The 15,294-nt window shown below is 38.4% G+C and overlaps 3 protein-coding genes across 6 annotated transcripts; 1 reads left to right on the forward strand and 2 right to left on the reverse strand.

Moving 5' to 3' along the window:
• Positions 1-3,641: 3,641 nt before the first annotated feature.
• Positions 3,642-6,257, forward strand: LOC110857774 (BTB/POZ domain-containing protein 6-B). Of its 4 annotated transcripts, none has more exons than XM_035858069.1 (8): positions 3,642-3,813; positions 3,901-4,096; positions 4,172-4,294; positions 4,371-4,582; positions 4,661-4,786; positions 4,873-5,079; positions 5,152-5,298; positions 5,380-6,257. In XM_035858069.1, exons 2-8 carry the CDS (start codon positions 3,932-3,934, stop codon positions 5,861-5,863), a joined length of 1,464 nt encoding a protein of 487 aa, XP_035713962.1. In that variant the 5' UTR covers positions 3,642-3,813; positions 3,901-3,931; the 3' UTR covers positions 5,864-6,257. The 4 variants fall into 4 exon arrangements, with proteins under 4 accessions (XP_035713962.1, XP_021962080.1, XP_035713963.1 ...); XM_022106388.2 differs by having other exon boundaries at positions 4,200-4,294; XM_035858070.1 differs by having other exon boundaries at positions 3,643-3,805.
• A 5-nt stretch (positions 6,258-6,262) lies between these two features.
• Positions 6,263-8,692, reverse strand: LOC110857775 (thyroid hormone receptor beta-A). Its single transcript, XM_022106389.2, has 6 exons — positions 8,378-8,692; positions 7,792-8,297; positions 7,552-7,726; positions 7,126-7,392; positions 6,489-6,854; positions 6,263-6,429 (listed from the first exon to the last, which is right to left on the reverse strand). Exons 1-6 carry the CDS (start codon positions 8,510-8,512, stop codon positions 6,331-6,333), a joined length of 1,548 nt encoding a protein of 515 aa, XP_021962081.1. The 5' UTR covers positions 8,513-8,692; the 3' UTR covers positions 6,263-6,330.
• Positions 8,693-9,495: 803 nt separating this feature from the next.
• LOC110857656 (bacillopeptidase F) lies at positions 9,496-11,154 on the reverse strand. The gene is made up of 3 exons (XM_022106256.2): positions 9,975-11,154; positions 9,731-9,902; positions 9,496-9,659 (listed from the first exon to the last, which is right to left on the reverse strand). The coding sequence occupies exons 1-3, from the start codon at positions 11,082-11,084 to the stop codon at positions 9,610-9,612; spliced, it is 1,332 nt and encodes a 443-aa protein (XP_021961948.1). The 5' UTR covers positions 11,085-11,154; the 3' UTR covers positions 9,496-9,609.
• Positions 11,155-15,294: the final 4,140 nt, after the last annotated feature.

Here is a 15,294-nt window from a genome sequence, read left to right on the forward strand (position 1 = left end):
AGTATTTAACGAATAAATTGTTGATGTCAGAAATATGTAGTTATTAAATTCTATAGAAATTGTAAACTCTGTAAATTCAAAAACATTAATGCATTGCATATTCATTTACTTGGGAATCTCTCCCAGTCAGGCCCGCTTTTGAGATAATACATACATAAATTTATGCCAAATCGATTTGTTAAACAAATATATACTAACCGGACACTTTTCCTCGGTTGACTTATAGTTATGTAAGACAATGTACTGTACTCCCCCAGAGTAGCTCCAGCTTGTAGAATAGTCTAATTATTCTATTAACCACGACATTGCTTTTATGCTTGGTTCAAATTACTTGAATTTTTCTGGGTCATTAAATTACATGAATGTACACACTGGCGTCTTTTATTTATGTTCTCAAACCTTGATTACAGGCCATCAGGCAGAGCTAAATAGTTATTATCTTCATGCTGACAATTTTGGATGGAATATTTATTAATAAAATTAAGAGTTGGTACCAGGGTTAGGCATAAACCAAGGTTTTGGCGTAGGCCGCTTGAATAAGTATGTAAATCTGCTGCAAGTTCAACTCATGTAGAGGATCATCCACCTATATGTATGTCAAGTCAGATTGCGACACGTGTTATGCACATATGTACACAATAGTCGATTGCCATATGACCCTGTAAACCACCATCCGTCAAGCACTTTAAGGTGACAACTTCAAATCCAATATCAACAACTTATAAAATTTATATAACCAGTACCCACTCATCAATTGGTCTGCATTAAACCAAATTAAATTCGCAAATTCACTCATTCTTCGTTCATAACTTTCAACCGAACAGTACATGACTGGAAACATGGCCTTTTCCTTGTCTCTAATCACCTTCAAAATTCTGACATTTTTATATGTTTCCTGTACATGTTCATATACACTTTTATCTTTGGGAACATTACATTCGCCCAAAATCCACAACGTAATCGGAGCATCGTCCAAATCTACTGGTTGCACAATAGTCATCATCTTTGAGAAAATGTCGTCCTCTAATTATCATCCTATTTCTTCCTATAGACCAGGAGTTCTAGTTCGCCTAGTTAATTCACAAAATCCTAGTAACGTGTATTCTTTAATTCGCTGGAAACTGCCTCCTAATCTCATCTTGCCTCCCTTAAAGTTTCGACCTAACTGTAAAAACGTGTACCTTTACACCACATCCTACCAACGCCCTCATCATTTAACGAACATAATATCCGCCTACACCCCAGTCATACACCCCAGACCAAAATCAGCCATTAATTTACGCTATGAACAGCTGGTCTTATCTCATTTTTACGTCTTCTTGATATCGTCATACCCCCAAAGTTATTACAAACAAGGAAACGCTTTAGATGATGAAGTTATGAGAAATTTTGTCAACTTTTTTGCCATAATTTTCCTCCCAGAAAAGGACAACAAATTAAATCGAGAAAGTTATACCATCTGCCTTTATTCGACTCAACTAATTTTTCCTTTACTCTCCCATTTTCGATGCTTTATTGACTCTGGGTTGGATATATCATGGAGCAAATTGAAACTGGCGCGAAAATGGAAGAAAATTGACCCTTTTGAATCAGACTTTCGGTTCCTCCTCCTGGAAAGCATATTTAATTACTATAATGACACATTCGACTCAGAATTGGACGACATCTCGCCAGAGGCCGAGTTCCAAATGGACCTTCCACTTGAGCTTTTAACTGGCGGGATTAACGGTTGGGCGGTCGTCGTCGTGGATTCAAAACCTTTTCAATTCATGTCATGTTACACCCCGCCGGAATTAAGCTTTCGATTTTATTACAAACCTTTCCAACCAGCTGTATGGTTTGCCGTGATGGGATGTGTCCTCTTATTGAGTGGGCTTTCCCATTTCTATCTTTCCAAGCGGTATGGGAAGATGGCTACGTCTTTTAATAGTGGGTTCTACTTTGTTGCGACCCTTTTGAAAGATCCCGCCTCAATTCCAGACGTTTTAAAGCGAGAGAAAGTCTTCAACTTCGTAGTTATACCGTGGACTTACACAACAATCGTACTGACGAGCGCCTATCTAGGTTTGGTAATAACTAGGTTAAACTCACCGCCTGGAGGTGAGCCCATCGCCACGTGGGAAGAGGCAGTATGCCTGGAAAAGTAAGTCTTGTTTTCCGGCAAAACTGAAGTTTAGAGGTTTTCTACGATTTAATTAAATCAATTATTTAATGTTTTTACAGAGTGAGAGGCCATCTAGCAATAATGAACACCTCGACGCTACCCTCTATTCACGAATGGATGCTTCTACATAGCAATATTTCTCTTCCGTCTGCAGACCCTTGTTTTAATTTCCTTTCTCCCGTCATTGGCCCATTTGATGAAACAAAACTCGACTACAATCATATCGTGCTTTACAAATTTGTGTATTCTATATTTGTATTTTGGTCTAAGGCAAACTTCTTATCGTTGCGGATTCAAACGATATTCTCCGCCATAGTTCAAAACGGGATAAGGTTTATCGCACTAACTCCCGCCAATCGTAGTTTCACAACGAAGGAATTATTATCTAAAGTTCTGGAAGAGGTTCTACTTTGTGGGAAAACTTTGCTTGTCGCTACTCGTCAAGAACTCGACGTTGTGGCGGAGAGATGGCATAAAACAAAATTCCATTTCGGAACTGAACCCTTAATTACGTCGACAACCGTTTGGGCATTTGAGACTTATGGGGAGGACATAATTGTCAAAGGGTTTAAACGGATTTTCGAGTCGGGAATTTACACTTGGCTGGAGAAACAATCAATTGAAGGAGAATATTTGACACTGGGAAAAGATTTGGGTGAGGGGGATTCTTTTAAACATACGATTAAAATTGGGGGGCGGATTAGAACTATATTTTTTATTTGGGTGGGTGCAAGTACTTTAACAATTTTAATATTTTTAGTAGAATTCATACTTTTAAGATGTCAAACATATGTATGTAATTTTCGAGTGATTTGTTTTTATGGAGCCTGATTTCATGAAAAATAAAAATTGGTTTTAAACGTTGATATTGCTCTGTGGATATTCTCATTATGGGGTAAGGATTAAGTAAATATCGGTATTTTTGAACAAATGAATACTGACAAATACTAAAGTATGCGGTTTTAAGCATTGACGTGCATGCAGGCCCGTAGCGACGTTTTGTCCGGCCTGGAGAGTTTTGCCGTGGTACGGCCTCATATGCCCCCCAAAATTATTGAATCCCTGATTTTACCTATTGTACTTTATTGCTGACCCTGTTTTACCTAGCGCACTTCATTTCTGACCCTGATTTTACCTAGTGTACTATATTGTTGACCCTGGCGGTACGGCCTGGAGAGTGTCTCTCCACCTCTCTCCACCGTCGCTACGGCGCTGCGTGCATGAGTATGTAAACCAAGTATCTATAACCAAGTACGTATTTAAAATTTATCTCCAGTACCCAGGAAGTTGGATAATTTTGGCAAACCATGCAGTCATAAATTGGTGTTTTGATGACAATTATATCATTTTTATTATTATTGAGAGCTTTGATGAGCAAACTGGAGATGAGTAAATTTTGAGACTGTGGATATCGTGAAAAGTGAGATACGGACAAAGAGAAAGCTGCTCGCCGCATTTTTCTTACACGAATGACGAAACACAACAAATACATGCAAGTCGAAGCGTATAGAAACCCAGTAGCTGGCTCTAATTAAAGTCAAAACTTAACTATTTGCCATTTACTAATTAACTTGTACTTAACACTCAAGTTACATAATTATTTGAGTTTAAAGCTTAATTCGACGTTGAAAAATTACAAAAGTGAAACGGTTAACAATAAAAAACATTTTGTTATTTTTGTTGTCAATGTAATCTGTTGGATGAGTTGATTTATATTTAAAATTGTCCTTGTTTAGGTGGATAAGTCGAACAAAAAATAAATTAACAATGTGCGACAGTGGGGGAAATGCCCGGATTTCTACGACCGGAAATGGAGAGGTCCAAGGTCCAAAATGGGAGTGGATCACATCTCACGACCAACGACTGAAAAATCTACTTCTGAGCGGATTCCAAAGCGATTTGACCCTCGTATTGGGCCAAAAAGGGTTGAAGGTTGGTCCAAGATGTCATTAATTATTTCTTACGAACTTACATCTGAATTTGATTACTGAATTTACTATGTTTTGGGTTCCCGTCCATCGAATCTTCCTCCAAGCCGGGTCGCAAGTGCTTAATAGCAAAATAACCAAATCCACTGAACAGCTAATTATTAAAAATGTGGACACACGTATTTTTCAATTACTTCTCAATGTAATTAATATAGTTTTTCGTGCATCTTTAATTATTAAATGTACCTTTTTACAATAATTTGGATACATTTTTTCAGTATTTTTACACTGGGAAGTCACAAGTCGAAATGATTGATGCCTTGGAATTAATGCAGCTCGCTACGGAATATGAAGTCTCTGGTTTAAGGGACAATTGTGCTACTATTTTGATAGGAGACTTATCTGTGGAAAGTGTTCTTCCCTTGTTCCAAAGTGGGATGCTATATGCTCACGGTGACTTAATCCAAAGCACGCTCAAGTTTATTTGCAAGTAAGAGTTGTGATTGCATTAATTCGAAAGTTAAGAGATTATGAATTTATATACATCGTTTTAATTTTGCATACACAGGAACGCCAAAGCTGTCCTGCAACGTGAGGAATTCACCAAGCTGCGTCAGGAATGTCTCATCGAAATAATACAGCAGGATTCGCTTAAAGTTTTGAATGAAATGGTGGTTTTTGAAGCAGTGCATCGGTGAGAAAGTTAGCATTACATTTATTACCTAGCTAGTTAAATAGCTAAATATTTAAACGGCTTGATTTGGCTTATTATTTATTAAGATGGGGTGTGGCCGAATGCAAGCGCAAAAATCTGGATCCTACCGTCGTAGAAAATCTTAAAAGCTGTCTTGCCAAACCGTTGAATTATGTCCGATTTTCTTTAATGGATCCTTCTGAATTTGCTCTAAACGTGATTACCAAAAAGATTCTTAGCACGGAGGAGTCGATGGAACTACTCGCCAGCTTTCTGATACCACAGAGGAGAAGGTACATACATTGGAATTTTATGTATGCATAGCTGCAGATTTAAAGTTTAATTCATATATGGAACATACACAGCAATCTTCTCCCACCTGGTCAATTTTTATCAAACCCTCGCAACTTTATTTGTGGAGAAACGACTGTTACTCGGAGCATTGTTGGCAACAACAGATCAATTTCTGACGCCCATTCAGGCGGAAATGCAAATGGCAGTGAGACAATAATGTGAGTATATATTTTATATATGCAATGCATGCAACTTGAGACCTGCCGATATACATATTTATTTTTTTGATTGTTTCTCAGGATTCGTGCAAGTGAAAATGTGCTCCTGAAGTCTATTTCGATTCCCAAGAAAATTTTGCAATCTAAAGGACCTTATGTGGACTATTTCTATGATCTGGTGGAAGCTACATTGACAATTTCCAACGGAAGTGATGCTGCATGCAAGCTTGACAACAAAATCGACACGACTCTGGACAACGACCTGCTCAAAATTTGCTTAAAACCCCCCTATCAAGTGTACAAGCACGACGGCTGGACCGGGCTCAGGGTAACGCTGTCTGGTCAGGTCGGCTATAGTCGTGCTTCATTCGATCTAAAGAGACGGACGAATATGAGTATACATAACGAAGTATTCCCTGAAAACACGTGCAACCGAGTGGTCACAAATTATGGAAGCTTTAAGACTCACAGAGGTTTTCTTAACGTTGAGATTAAACGACCCGAATTATGCGGACCACATCTATCGTATGGTTTTATTGAGGAGTTGGAACTTACAGCGTTTTAATTAATATTTATGAATGCATTTTCTCAGTTCTAGTTCCTTATTTCATAAGTTAAAGTGGTTTTCAGATTCACTCATATTTTTGTATAATATTTTCCACGGTATGAATTTAATTTAATTATTTATTTATGATACCATTCGATCGATTTTAATTTGTAAAGTATTGTTTTTAATATTATTCATTGATTAAGGATAAGAATCATTCGGGATTCGACGATACCCTCATTCTAGGGAGGGTTTGATAATATAAATATGAAAAAGGTTTCAAATTTCATGAAATATTGATTGTTTTACAATCAATATTTTACTATTTTTTGCATTTCTTTAAAACTTGTTCCGGCATTGTTTTCCGAATGATCTACTTATAATAAAGCAAAAATAATGGTACGAAAATGCAGACAATTGAATTGTATTAACATTAAGTATTTATTGTATGTATGTATGTTTGTCTACGCGAATATTATAATTGACTATCTCACGTCTCGTGGTCCACTACTTTCACCAGCCTCATGAACCAAGCAGTCCCACGGACACGCGAGCAACTCTGGTATTCGGCGCATGAAGGCTTGCTACACAAAATGCAAAAAAATATATCTACTACCAAGGAAATTAATATTCATCTTTCAACCTTAATTCCAATTTGAGGCCCGTGACCGAAATAAGCTGGTTTAATCCCCCACTCCCCAGTGGTGTTCACAAAGGTACGAATCAGTAATTGGAATGCCTCCGAGTTTCTTGCTGGTGCATTAACTGTAATTGCCGAAGTTGGACTTTCTTTACATGTTCCTTGACTTCTACAATATTTCTTCAAGTCTCTAAATTGATTTTGTTCTCCAGCGGGGGTTTTATTAACTAGTGGGGGCGAAATATTGGACTTTTTTTGAAGTTCTAGAAGATGCCGGTGCATTTTATCGACTTGATGTTCCGTCAGGTTAAGTGGTAAGCCCTGATGAAGCTGGCAAATTTGGGTCAATTCCACCAGTTGAGATAAGAGCTGTAAATATGCATATTTAAGATTAAACAATTTATTCCCAGCATAAGTTTTGGAAGACGTTGAGGGAAATTAATTACGAGTTAGCATCGAATTTAGAATATTGTTTTAAACTTTTCTAATTTATTTTGCGAATTGTGGAGATGCTCAAAGTTGATTAATCGTTTTTAGGTAAATTTTTTCACAGAATTTTTACAAACTTTGTTTACTTGAAAGTTCGATGACAGATACAAACTCGTCGTGAATTGACTTCCTAAGTATTAAATTAACTAACCTTTGGAAATGTAAGCCTCCCTTTTTCTCCTTGTACAAATTTTACGTATTTTTCCAACAATCCGGAGTACATTTCCTGCGCTTCATTTATAGCTGTTCGGTCGTCAAACTCGGTACAACTATCTGTTCCACCACAGTCTGAGAATAAAACTACCGGAATCATTAGCATAATGCTGGTTTCGTCGGGGGCAATATCTCGAATCCTTCGGTTGAGTTTGGTATGCATTTCTGACAAGTCTTGAGGACACAAATCTTGCAATTCAGCCACCTGGAAAAAAATATCGTGAACATTGCAAAATAAGGTCAAGAAATTTCTACTGAAAAACAAACATGTATGGTTTTATTTTGTAAAATTATTTCGCAACCACTTTTTGCATGAATTGCAATGTAAGAAGTTGACGTGAGTACCCCACAGCGTATAACTTACAGGGATGTCCGGGTAATTTTCGCCATCTTTTGAACTTATCGTACGTTTCTCGAAATCAAATGTGATTGAACCTCTCAGAATGCTCATATGCATTCCCGACCGTCTCAATAAATTCGTTTGGTCGTGGACAGAAAGTTTTGCAAATTCGGGAATCATCTTCGCAAAATATACGAATCTAAAAGAACAATTTTTACATAAGTGCTTATCTTCCAAATTAAAAATATCTGATTCCATACATACCTTCGAATCGACGTAGAAATGAATCCGATCAGTAAAATTTTTGATTTTGTGGGACTTACGACTTCATTTTTTTCGCGAGAAGGAAACATGTACGGAATTTGTTCACACGCAGATTTATAAAATTTTGAAATATGTTCGATCCTTGTAGCATCTTCACCACTCAGTTTTGCATCATTTGGCTTATCAATAATTGGATGAATCTCGACTTGATCAGTTTTTGATTTTTGCAACTTTAAATCTTGCGTCTTTTTGTAATCCGCTAGCACCCATTTAAAATCCATTCCAATTTTGCAACATTTCAAAAATCTGCAAGCTTTGCATTTCTTTCTCGTTTTCTGATCGATTAAACAGTCCCCTTTAAATTTGCAATTCTTCTTGAAATCCTGCTCGGATTTGGCATCTTTCAAATTCTTGAGAACAAAATGGCGAAAGAAAGATTTGCAACAGTTGCATGACATCCCACCAAAATTGTAGGATCTCGCTTTCTCTCCGCAAACATGGCAAGGCTGAAAATATTTATAATGCATGTTTAGCATTTGAAACCTTAATAATCAAGAATATTTAATTGAGGTAAAAGTAATTTTACATTCTTTTCTTCTTCAGAGGCTTGTTTGCTCAACCTTTTCGTCTTTTTGGCATTGGAAACACACTTTTCTTTCTTGTTTTCCGGTGTCAATTTATGACTCGATTTCCTCTTTCTCTCCGTGGTTGTTCCTTCCATTGTACATACGTTTATTAATTATAAAATATGTAGCGTATTTATGATATCGACTAGTATTTTGTGTACAGAAAAGCTGCCACAAATTTCAAAATTCACGAATAATAAATACGAATTTGTTTAACAATCATATGCTCAAGTGAAATAAACCACTTCACATCTTTGACATTGCAGTGGTGCCCCATATGTACATGATGGTATCAATCAACATATATACATATTGTACCTATGTGTAAGTTTTTATCATCTCTGGAAAGTAAATGACGTAGTATGTATTTATGCATGCACTACCTAATAACTTACATGAAATGAAAATACTTAGGATTAGTTGGTGGACGTCCTTGTATTTAGAATCCAAAAATTCTTACCCATACACGCATGTATGGATCTTAAACATCACATATCATACAGCGTATGTATGTAGCTTCGACGAATATTGACGTGTCACTAGATGCATCTCTATTAAGACATCTCACAAATACCAAGTTGTGGGTATTTTAGATCAATACCTGAATAAATATGGGGATGATCATGCATTTGCAATTTTACTACATACAATACATGGCATGCATTCCACGTAAAATCGTGCTTACGACAGTCCATCAAAATTGTAATATACTTAAATTTCGATGCTATCAGTGTTGCAATTTAAGTAATCTATTATGTCACAGTACTTAAATTAAATAGATTTATACGTTTTTTTATTTTTATACGTATGAATGAACTTAACATGTGAAGGAATTTCAAGAATTTGTTGGGAAATTGTCGTCTATTTGCATGTAAGATTTATTTTCCTTAAACCTATGTACATATGTACAGTATGTAATGTATGTAATCATCTTAGTGCATACCATGCACTGAGATGATACTTTGGATGAAGTCAAATTCTATTATTTCGGATCATGTTTATTATGCGTACTTTAAACACTGGAAGGAATAATTTAACGGACCAGATTGGCATTAAGGATTTTTTTTACAATACATTTCTTCAGATTTTATTAAGATTTTGTGCAGTTATTATTTTGTCGCAGAAATTTTGTGAGAAAATAAGTTTTCTTTGAATGAATTGAGTCATAAAAATTGTCTAAATTCCAACAGACTTAGCGGACTGAAACTCTAAGGGCAGCGGCAGCATCGATACGCCCGTAACCTGTAAAGTATATTAAATTAATTTATCTAGTTTAATTACCACTGGCAGCAAGGATATTTCAAGTTAATTACCGTATGCATTATTCGGGAAATCTCCCGACCCTGGCAAACCACAGTTCCTGTCGGCGTTCGAAAGTGGAGGCTCGAAAGCTGACGTGGATAAGGCATTCACAACCTCATCGTAGCCAAAAGTAGGGTTGGCTGAGAGGATTAGGGCAATAGTTCCTGCGGTGTGGGGGGTGGCCTATAAAAAGTAATTCATTTTAGAAATCCAGTCCCAGAAACAAAGAAAGTTGAAATTCTTTCGCAAGCTCACCATTGAGGTTCCAGACATGGTGACGTAATTGTTGGCACCAGTTCCGCAAGAAACAACGTTGCTTCCTGGGGCAGAGACTTGTGGTTTCAGTGCTCCCGATGGGCTTGGTCCCCTCGAAGAGAACGAAGACAGGGCATCAGTATCAGTCGTAGATCCCACAGCGATCAAATTGGGCTGATTTCCTGGATCCACCGTCGTTCTGCAGGAAGGTCCAGAATTTCCAAGGGCAAAAACTGGAATAATCCCGGCACTTCGCCACGCCGAGATCTGGCTGTTGAACCATCCCGATCCGAAGGGTTGGAGCCAAGAGGCCGAAACAATGTGTGGTTTAGGGTTGGCCGTGAGCATGAATTGGGCACAGGTCGTCAGAGCAGATTCGGTCGTCCCTCCATTGTTGTTCAGCCCACGACAAGCTATCCATCGTGCCCCAGGAGCGACACCGATACCATTTGCGCGGCCGAGAACTGTTCCAGCGCAGTGGGATCCATGTCCTTGGACGTCAGTGGGGTCAGCCGTATTGTAGAACGGGTCAGACCAAGCACCGGCGTATCCTTCGGTGAGGGCGGTGTGACGAAGGTTGACGCCGGTGTCGATAATGGCGACGACGATTCCTTCTCCTTGTGTGGTTGCCCAGGCGGCGGGTGCGTTAATTTTGGCTACGCCCCATTGTGGTGTCTGGGTGGTGTTGTCTTGCGGGGCGACTTCCGGACCGCGAGTGGTGGGGTGGAGCATGGCTGTGTAATGGGGTCGGATGACAAAATCGCCGGGGGTGGAGGCAAGTTGAGCCAATTTCTCGGACGTGAGCCCCTTAACGAGGATGATGTTGGAGGCCCAGAATTGCTCAGTGGCGAGGCCGAGGGAGGCAGCGACGGAGATCAGAGGAGCCTGGGCGGCGGATGTGAGACCTTGAAGAGTTGCGACGAGAGCGGAAACCTTGGCGTCGCGGGGGAGGGAGGAGAGCGCGGCGTTGGAGTCGGCGACCGACATGACTTCGGGAAGTTCGAGAATCGCTTCGGTTTCTCCGTTGTAGACGGCGAGCGACAAAGAAGGGTCGATTCGCCCGGCGGAGATGGAGGCAGTGGCGACGAGGAGGAGGATGAAGACCTTCATGGCGATGTTTATTTTAGTAGAGACTTCTAATTATTAGTTGATTCTAATTATTAGTTAAGGAGAAAGTTGTGGTGAGTGAATGAATTTCAGTGGTCAACTTTGTGGTCTTTTATACCAGTTCGTACAACATGAGCAAGTTTGCATGCTAATCCAGACTTTGGAAATATGACGGAAAGTCCGGAAAGATAAGTCGACCAGAGAGCTTATCCTCGCCATTTCCCCGCATCGAGTGCCTTGCAGGGGAATTTTGCCATTGTTCCGCATGTACATATCAGCAGGAATTTCCTTTTGGGTAAGAGTTTCGTAAGGCTGGATAAATGATACATCAATGCCAACAGAGGTGCAAAGTACCGCATTCGAAGATGTGGTGATGTCATGTTCAATATAATTTTACTGACAAGTTATGCACATCCAGTGAGAGAGATCATATCTTCATGTAATCGAGCAATACTTATGCGAATACTTTCCACAGAATATATTTATGTAACTTGTACAACACGCATACATACGCATTGTGTTGGATTATTAATTAATTAAATATATAAATATGTGGGCTACAGATTGATAAATTGTCTGAAAATTTTCCCCTTTGTGTTGATCAGTGTGTCCTTTGGTGTAATTCACGTGGGGATATTAACATGCTTATGCCTTCCACAGTAAAATTTGGTAACATGATTTGTGCATGACCACGTTTTGATCAAGTGGAGATGAGCTTCGGTCGAGTAGGGATTCCTGTGTTGCTCGGCATTATCTATGATTATCGGATTTAAACGATGATAAGCCATGCTTAGGCCAAGCCCTCAATATTATACATAAATAGTTAACATGGCCTACTTACATACATACATACCTACATCTACTCTAATAAAGTGTTAGTATGATCCCTGGGTCCGTCTTCGCAATGCAAATTGCCCCATACAGTAGACAAAGAAGGAAGCGGAGCAACCACTGCACTGCATGAATAAATGAATACATGAACATGTACACCCCACATACATACATCACTCATCAATGGTGGTTATCATGATAAGTGATCGTGATAAACACTATTAATTAATTATTTTAGTTTGAGAAACTCTACCCACAGCGAGTGGCATGTCAATTCGAATGTATTTTTGACGCTGAATCCAACGCCGTCAATGGTTTTGACCTGCGAGGCCCCCGTGACCTCGCCGTGACCGTGGTGTCCAAATCTGGCTTATTCGTGATGTCGCATATCAATTCGAATGTATTTTTGACGCTGAATCCGAATCCGTCAATAGCTTGGCGTTAATTGTAGAAGTTAACGGGGTTTATGGAACTTAACGGGAGCGTGAAGCGTGGGAATTTAAATAGTTAGCTATGCAGTTACTCCCACGCGACGGGAATTTAAGTAATTAGCTATTCAACTACTCCCACAGGGGGGAATCAAATTTTACTGTGACCAGGTTAATTAAAATGCAGTATGACTTGGGCAAACCCTCAGTCTGATGTATGTATGTAGTATGACAAAGTCTCCACTGGGAATTATTTAAAATATAGTATGACGGATTTTTCGCTTTGGGCACACCCCCCACTGGAACTCTAGAACCCGGCCTTGGCCGGGCTATACGCTAGTAGATACATAGTTTACGTAATTTACGTAGTTTATATAGTTTACATAATTAGTAAACTATTTTTGTCAGTCTATGGTGATATAATCTCACATACATAATTAGGATTTCCCTAAAATATGAGATTTTCCGAAATTCCAAACTCGTCGTCTAACAAGTTAAAATGAAATCCATCAAGATCAGGACTTACTTACATATGTACATATGTGTAGCTTGACATGTATTTATTCATATATTTATATGTTGTCATTCGTACAAAATGAAACCTGCGTTACTCTTAAATTTCTACCCCATGTCTCAGATACATACATCAATTCATCCTTCATTCTTGTCCATTTTCAGTAAGTGTAAAAAGTTATGATGACCTTACATTCTTACTGTGTCCAAAGGAATTTGCCGGAATAGGTGAAAAAGCTAAACTAAGCTTACCAATGATTGATTTCTTGCATGGATGAACAGGATGTGGAAGATTTCATTAATAATTCAATATGTAAATAGAATTCTACCACTTCTCATTAACAATTAAGGAGTAAAGGTATGTATGCAGCTCGTGTGAAAGTGTAAATATTTTTGTAGGAAATTTATATGCAAAGTTGTTGCATTGGTAAATTGTTTGGCAGACTAACTATAGTTTAAGGCTATATTCAAAGGACAATCCAGAAATATTTCATCTTGTTATCTCCCCGTTCTAAAAATTAATCAAGATATACTTCTCAGGACCAGTCGCTCAAAAATTTCTCAAATTAGGTATTTAAGGTTGCGTAAAATTGACAAAAGTTTTGTCTGCATTATTTAATGTGAAATCGACCTAAATTTTTAATGAGAATAAATACCCAGCAGAACATATTCAACAAATATTTTCTTATGTAGCTCCAGTAACCAAATACATCATAAATACATGCCCAGTTAATAGTTATCAAGACTTTGATACACCATTTCAAAAACTTACATACATTAACACTTTGAGCATGAAAATTATTCCGACAGTCGCCAACTGGGTTTTGCACAATAATATACGAATATATGTATTTATGTTATCAAAATGAGCAAAATTCTCGTCTTCCGCCGAGTGAAAAGCCACTTAAAGTTGGCGAACAAAGTTCGCTGCGTGTTCGTAAAATTTAACAAGATTTCTGACAAAATGACCTCAACTTCAAAAAACAAGGAAAGAACCGTAGTAGCCTTCATGATATTGCAATTCCTTGTCATAATCGCTAAAATGTGGTCGGTCACTGGAAGAGTGTCCAGTTTTACGGAAAACATCCTCGGCATTGCGATCGCGTCATTGTCCACTACCGCATTCTTGCTGCGAAGCTACTCCCCCGACTATGTCCAAGCGCAATTCCTTAATTACATATTCTTATCAAGAGGTGTCCTTCCAAACAAATACAAATACAAAGATCATATATTTTAAGATTTCATTCTGACTTTTGCTTTAACAGATGCCAAAAATGATGCTAATCGGGACAAGTTTCTCACTTACCTCGTCCTATTCTTTTACATGGTCGAATTTTGTTACTACAGTTTACCCATCGTCCATTGGTTTTCGGTGATGCTGCTTCCTTGTCAGCCTGGACTGTCCAGTTCCATTCTTTGCTCGGGAGATAATGGTTTTCAAAATGGTGCAATTGTAAAATTAGTTTTTGCAGGGTTGGAGTTTCTCGTGTCCATGCAAAGCGGTGTAGGTGGATCGTACTACATCGTAATTATCCTCCTGACTGGGGTGACCTTTCTCTGGAAGGAGTGTGGAACCTTCATAAAGCGATATAAAAGTGGAACATCCAGCCAAATTGAGTACAGGAAGGTACTCGAAAAACTATTGAATGCCTGCACCCGTGAGCAGATTTTCTCGAAGGCGGCCCTCCTTCTGCCGACATTTCAAATCATGACATCTTTCTCAGCGATTAAGATACTTCATTCGGGTCATGATTTGATTGGTATAGCATTTGTATGTCTATGTGTATATTTAGTGGCGTTGAGTTTCACTCTGCTAACATTCTCCGCAGCGGTGAAGGTTTACGGGGTTAGCCAAAAGTGGATAACGGAGTGTAAAGGGGCTGACAAAGAGATTTGCGCTAGGAAATTTCACAGATCTCTGAGACCTCTGAGGTTGGAGTTTGGCAATAACTTTGTCGAACTACTAACGCCACTGGTCGTGCAGGAATTTTGCTTGAGGCAGACGGTGTCATTTCTGCTTGTGACAAAATAATAAATCCTGGATTACAGAGAAACCTCATGTTGCGTCCAATAAGAAATATTGTAATGTGCATACAAAATCACAGGAGGTTTTTTTTCGATTGCTTATATTTTCCATAAAAAGATTTTTGAATTTTTATCTACAGTGACCTTAAAATTAGCAAAAACGATAAAATTGTACGCAGATACGTTTTACCTTTATGAGTTTGGAAGTTTAAAAATTACGGGATCATGTCTAAATAAAATTTTAGAAATAGGCCTGGAAATTTCACAATCTTTGAGACCACTGGGGTTGAAGTTTGGCAATAATTTTGTGGAAATACCGTTGGTCGTTAACAGTGCGTAATTTTAATTTTAATTAAGTAAGTCAAGCTAATTTGCCATGCACTACTTTCATAGAATTATCTCAAAGTAGTTATCGA

The sequence above is a fragment of the Folsomia candida genome, unplaced genomic scaffold (assembly GCF_002217175.1).
Source record: "Folsomia candida strain VU population unplaced genomic scaffold, ASM221717v1 Fcan01_Sc019, whole genome shotgun sequence".
In the NCBI taxonomy this organism is placed as follows: Eukaryota; Metazoa; Arthropoda; class Collembola; order Entomobryomorpha; family Isotomidae; genus Folsomia; species Folsomia candida.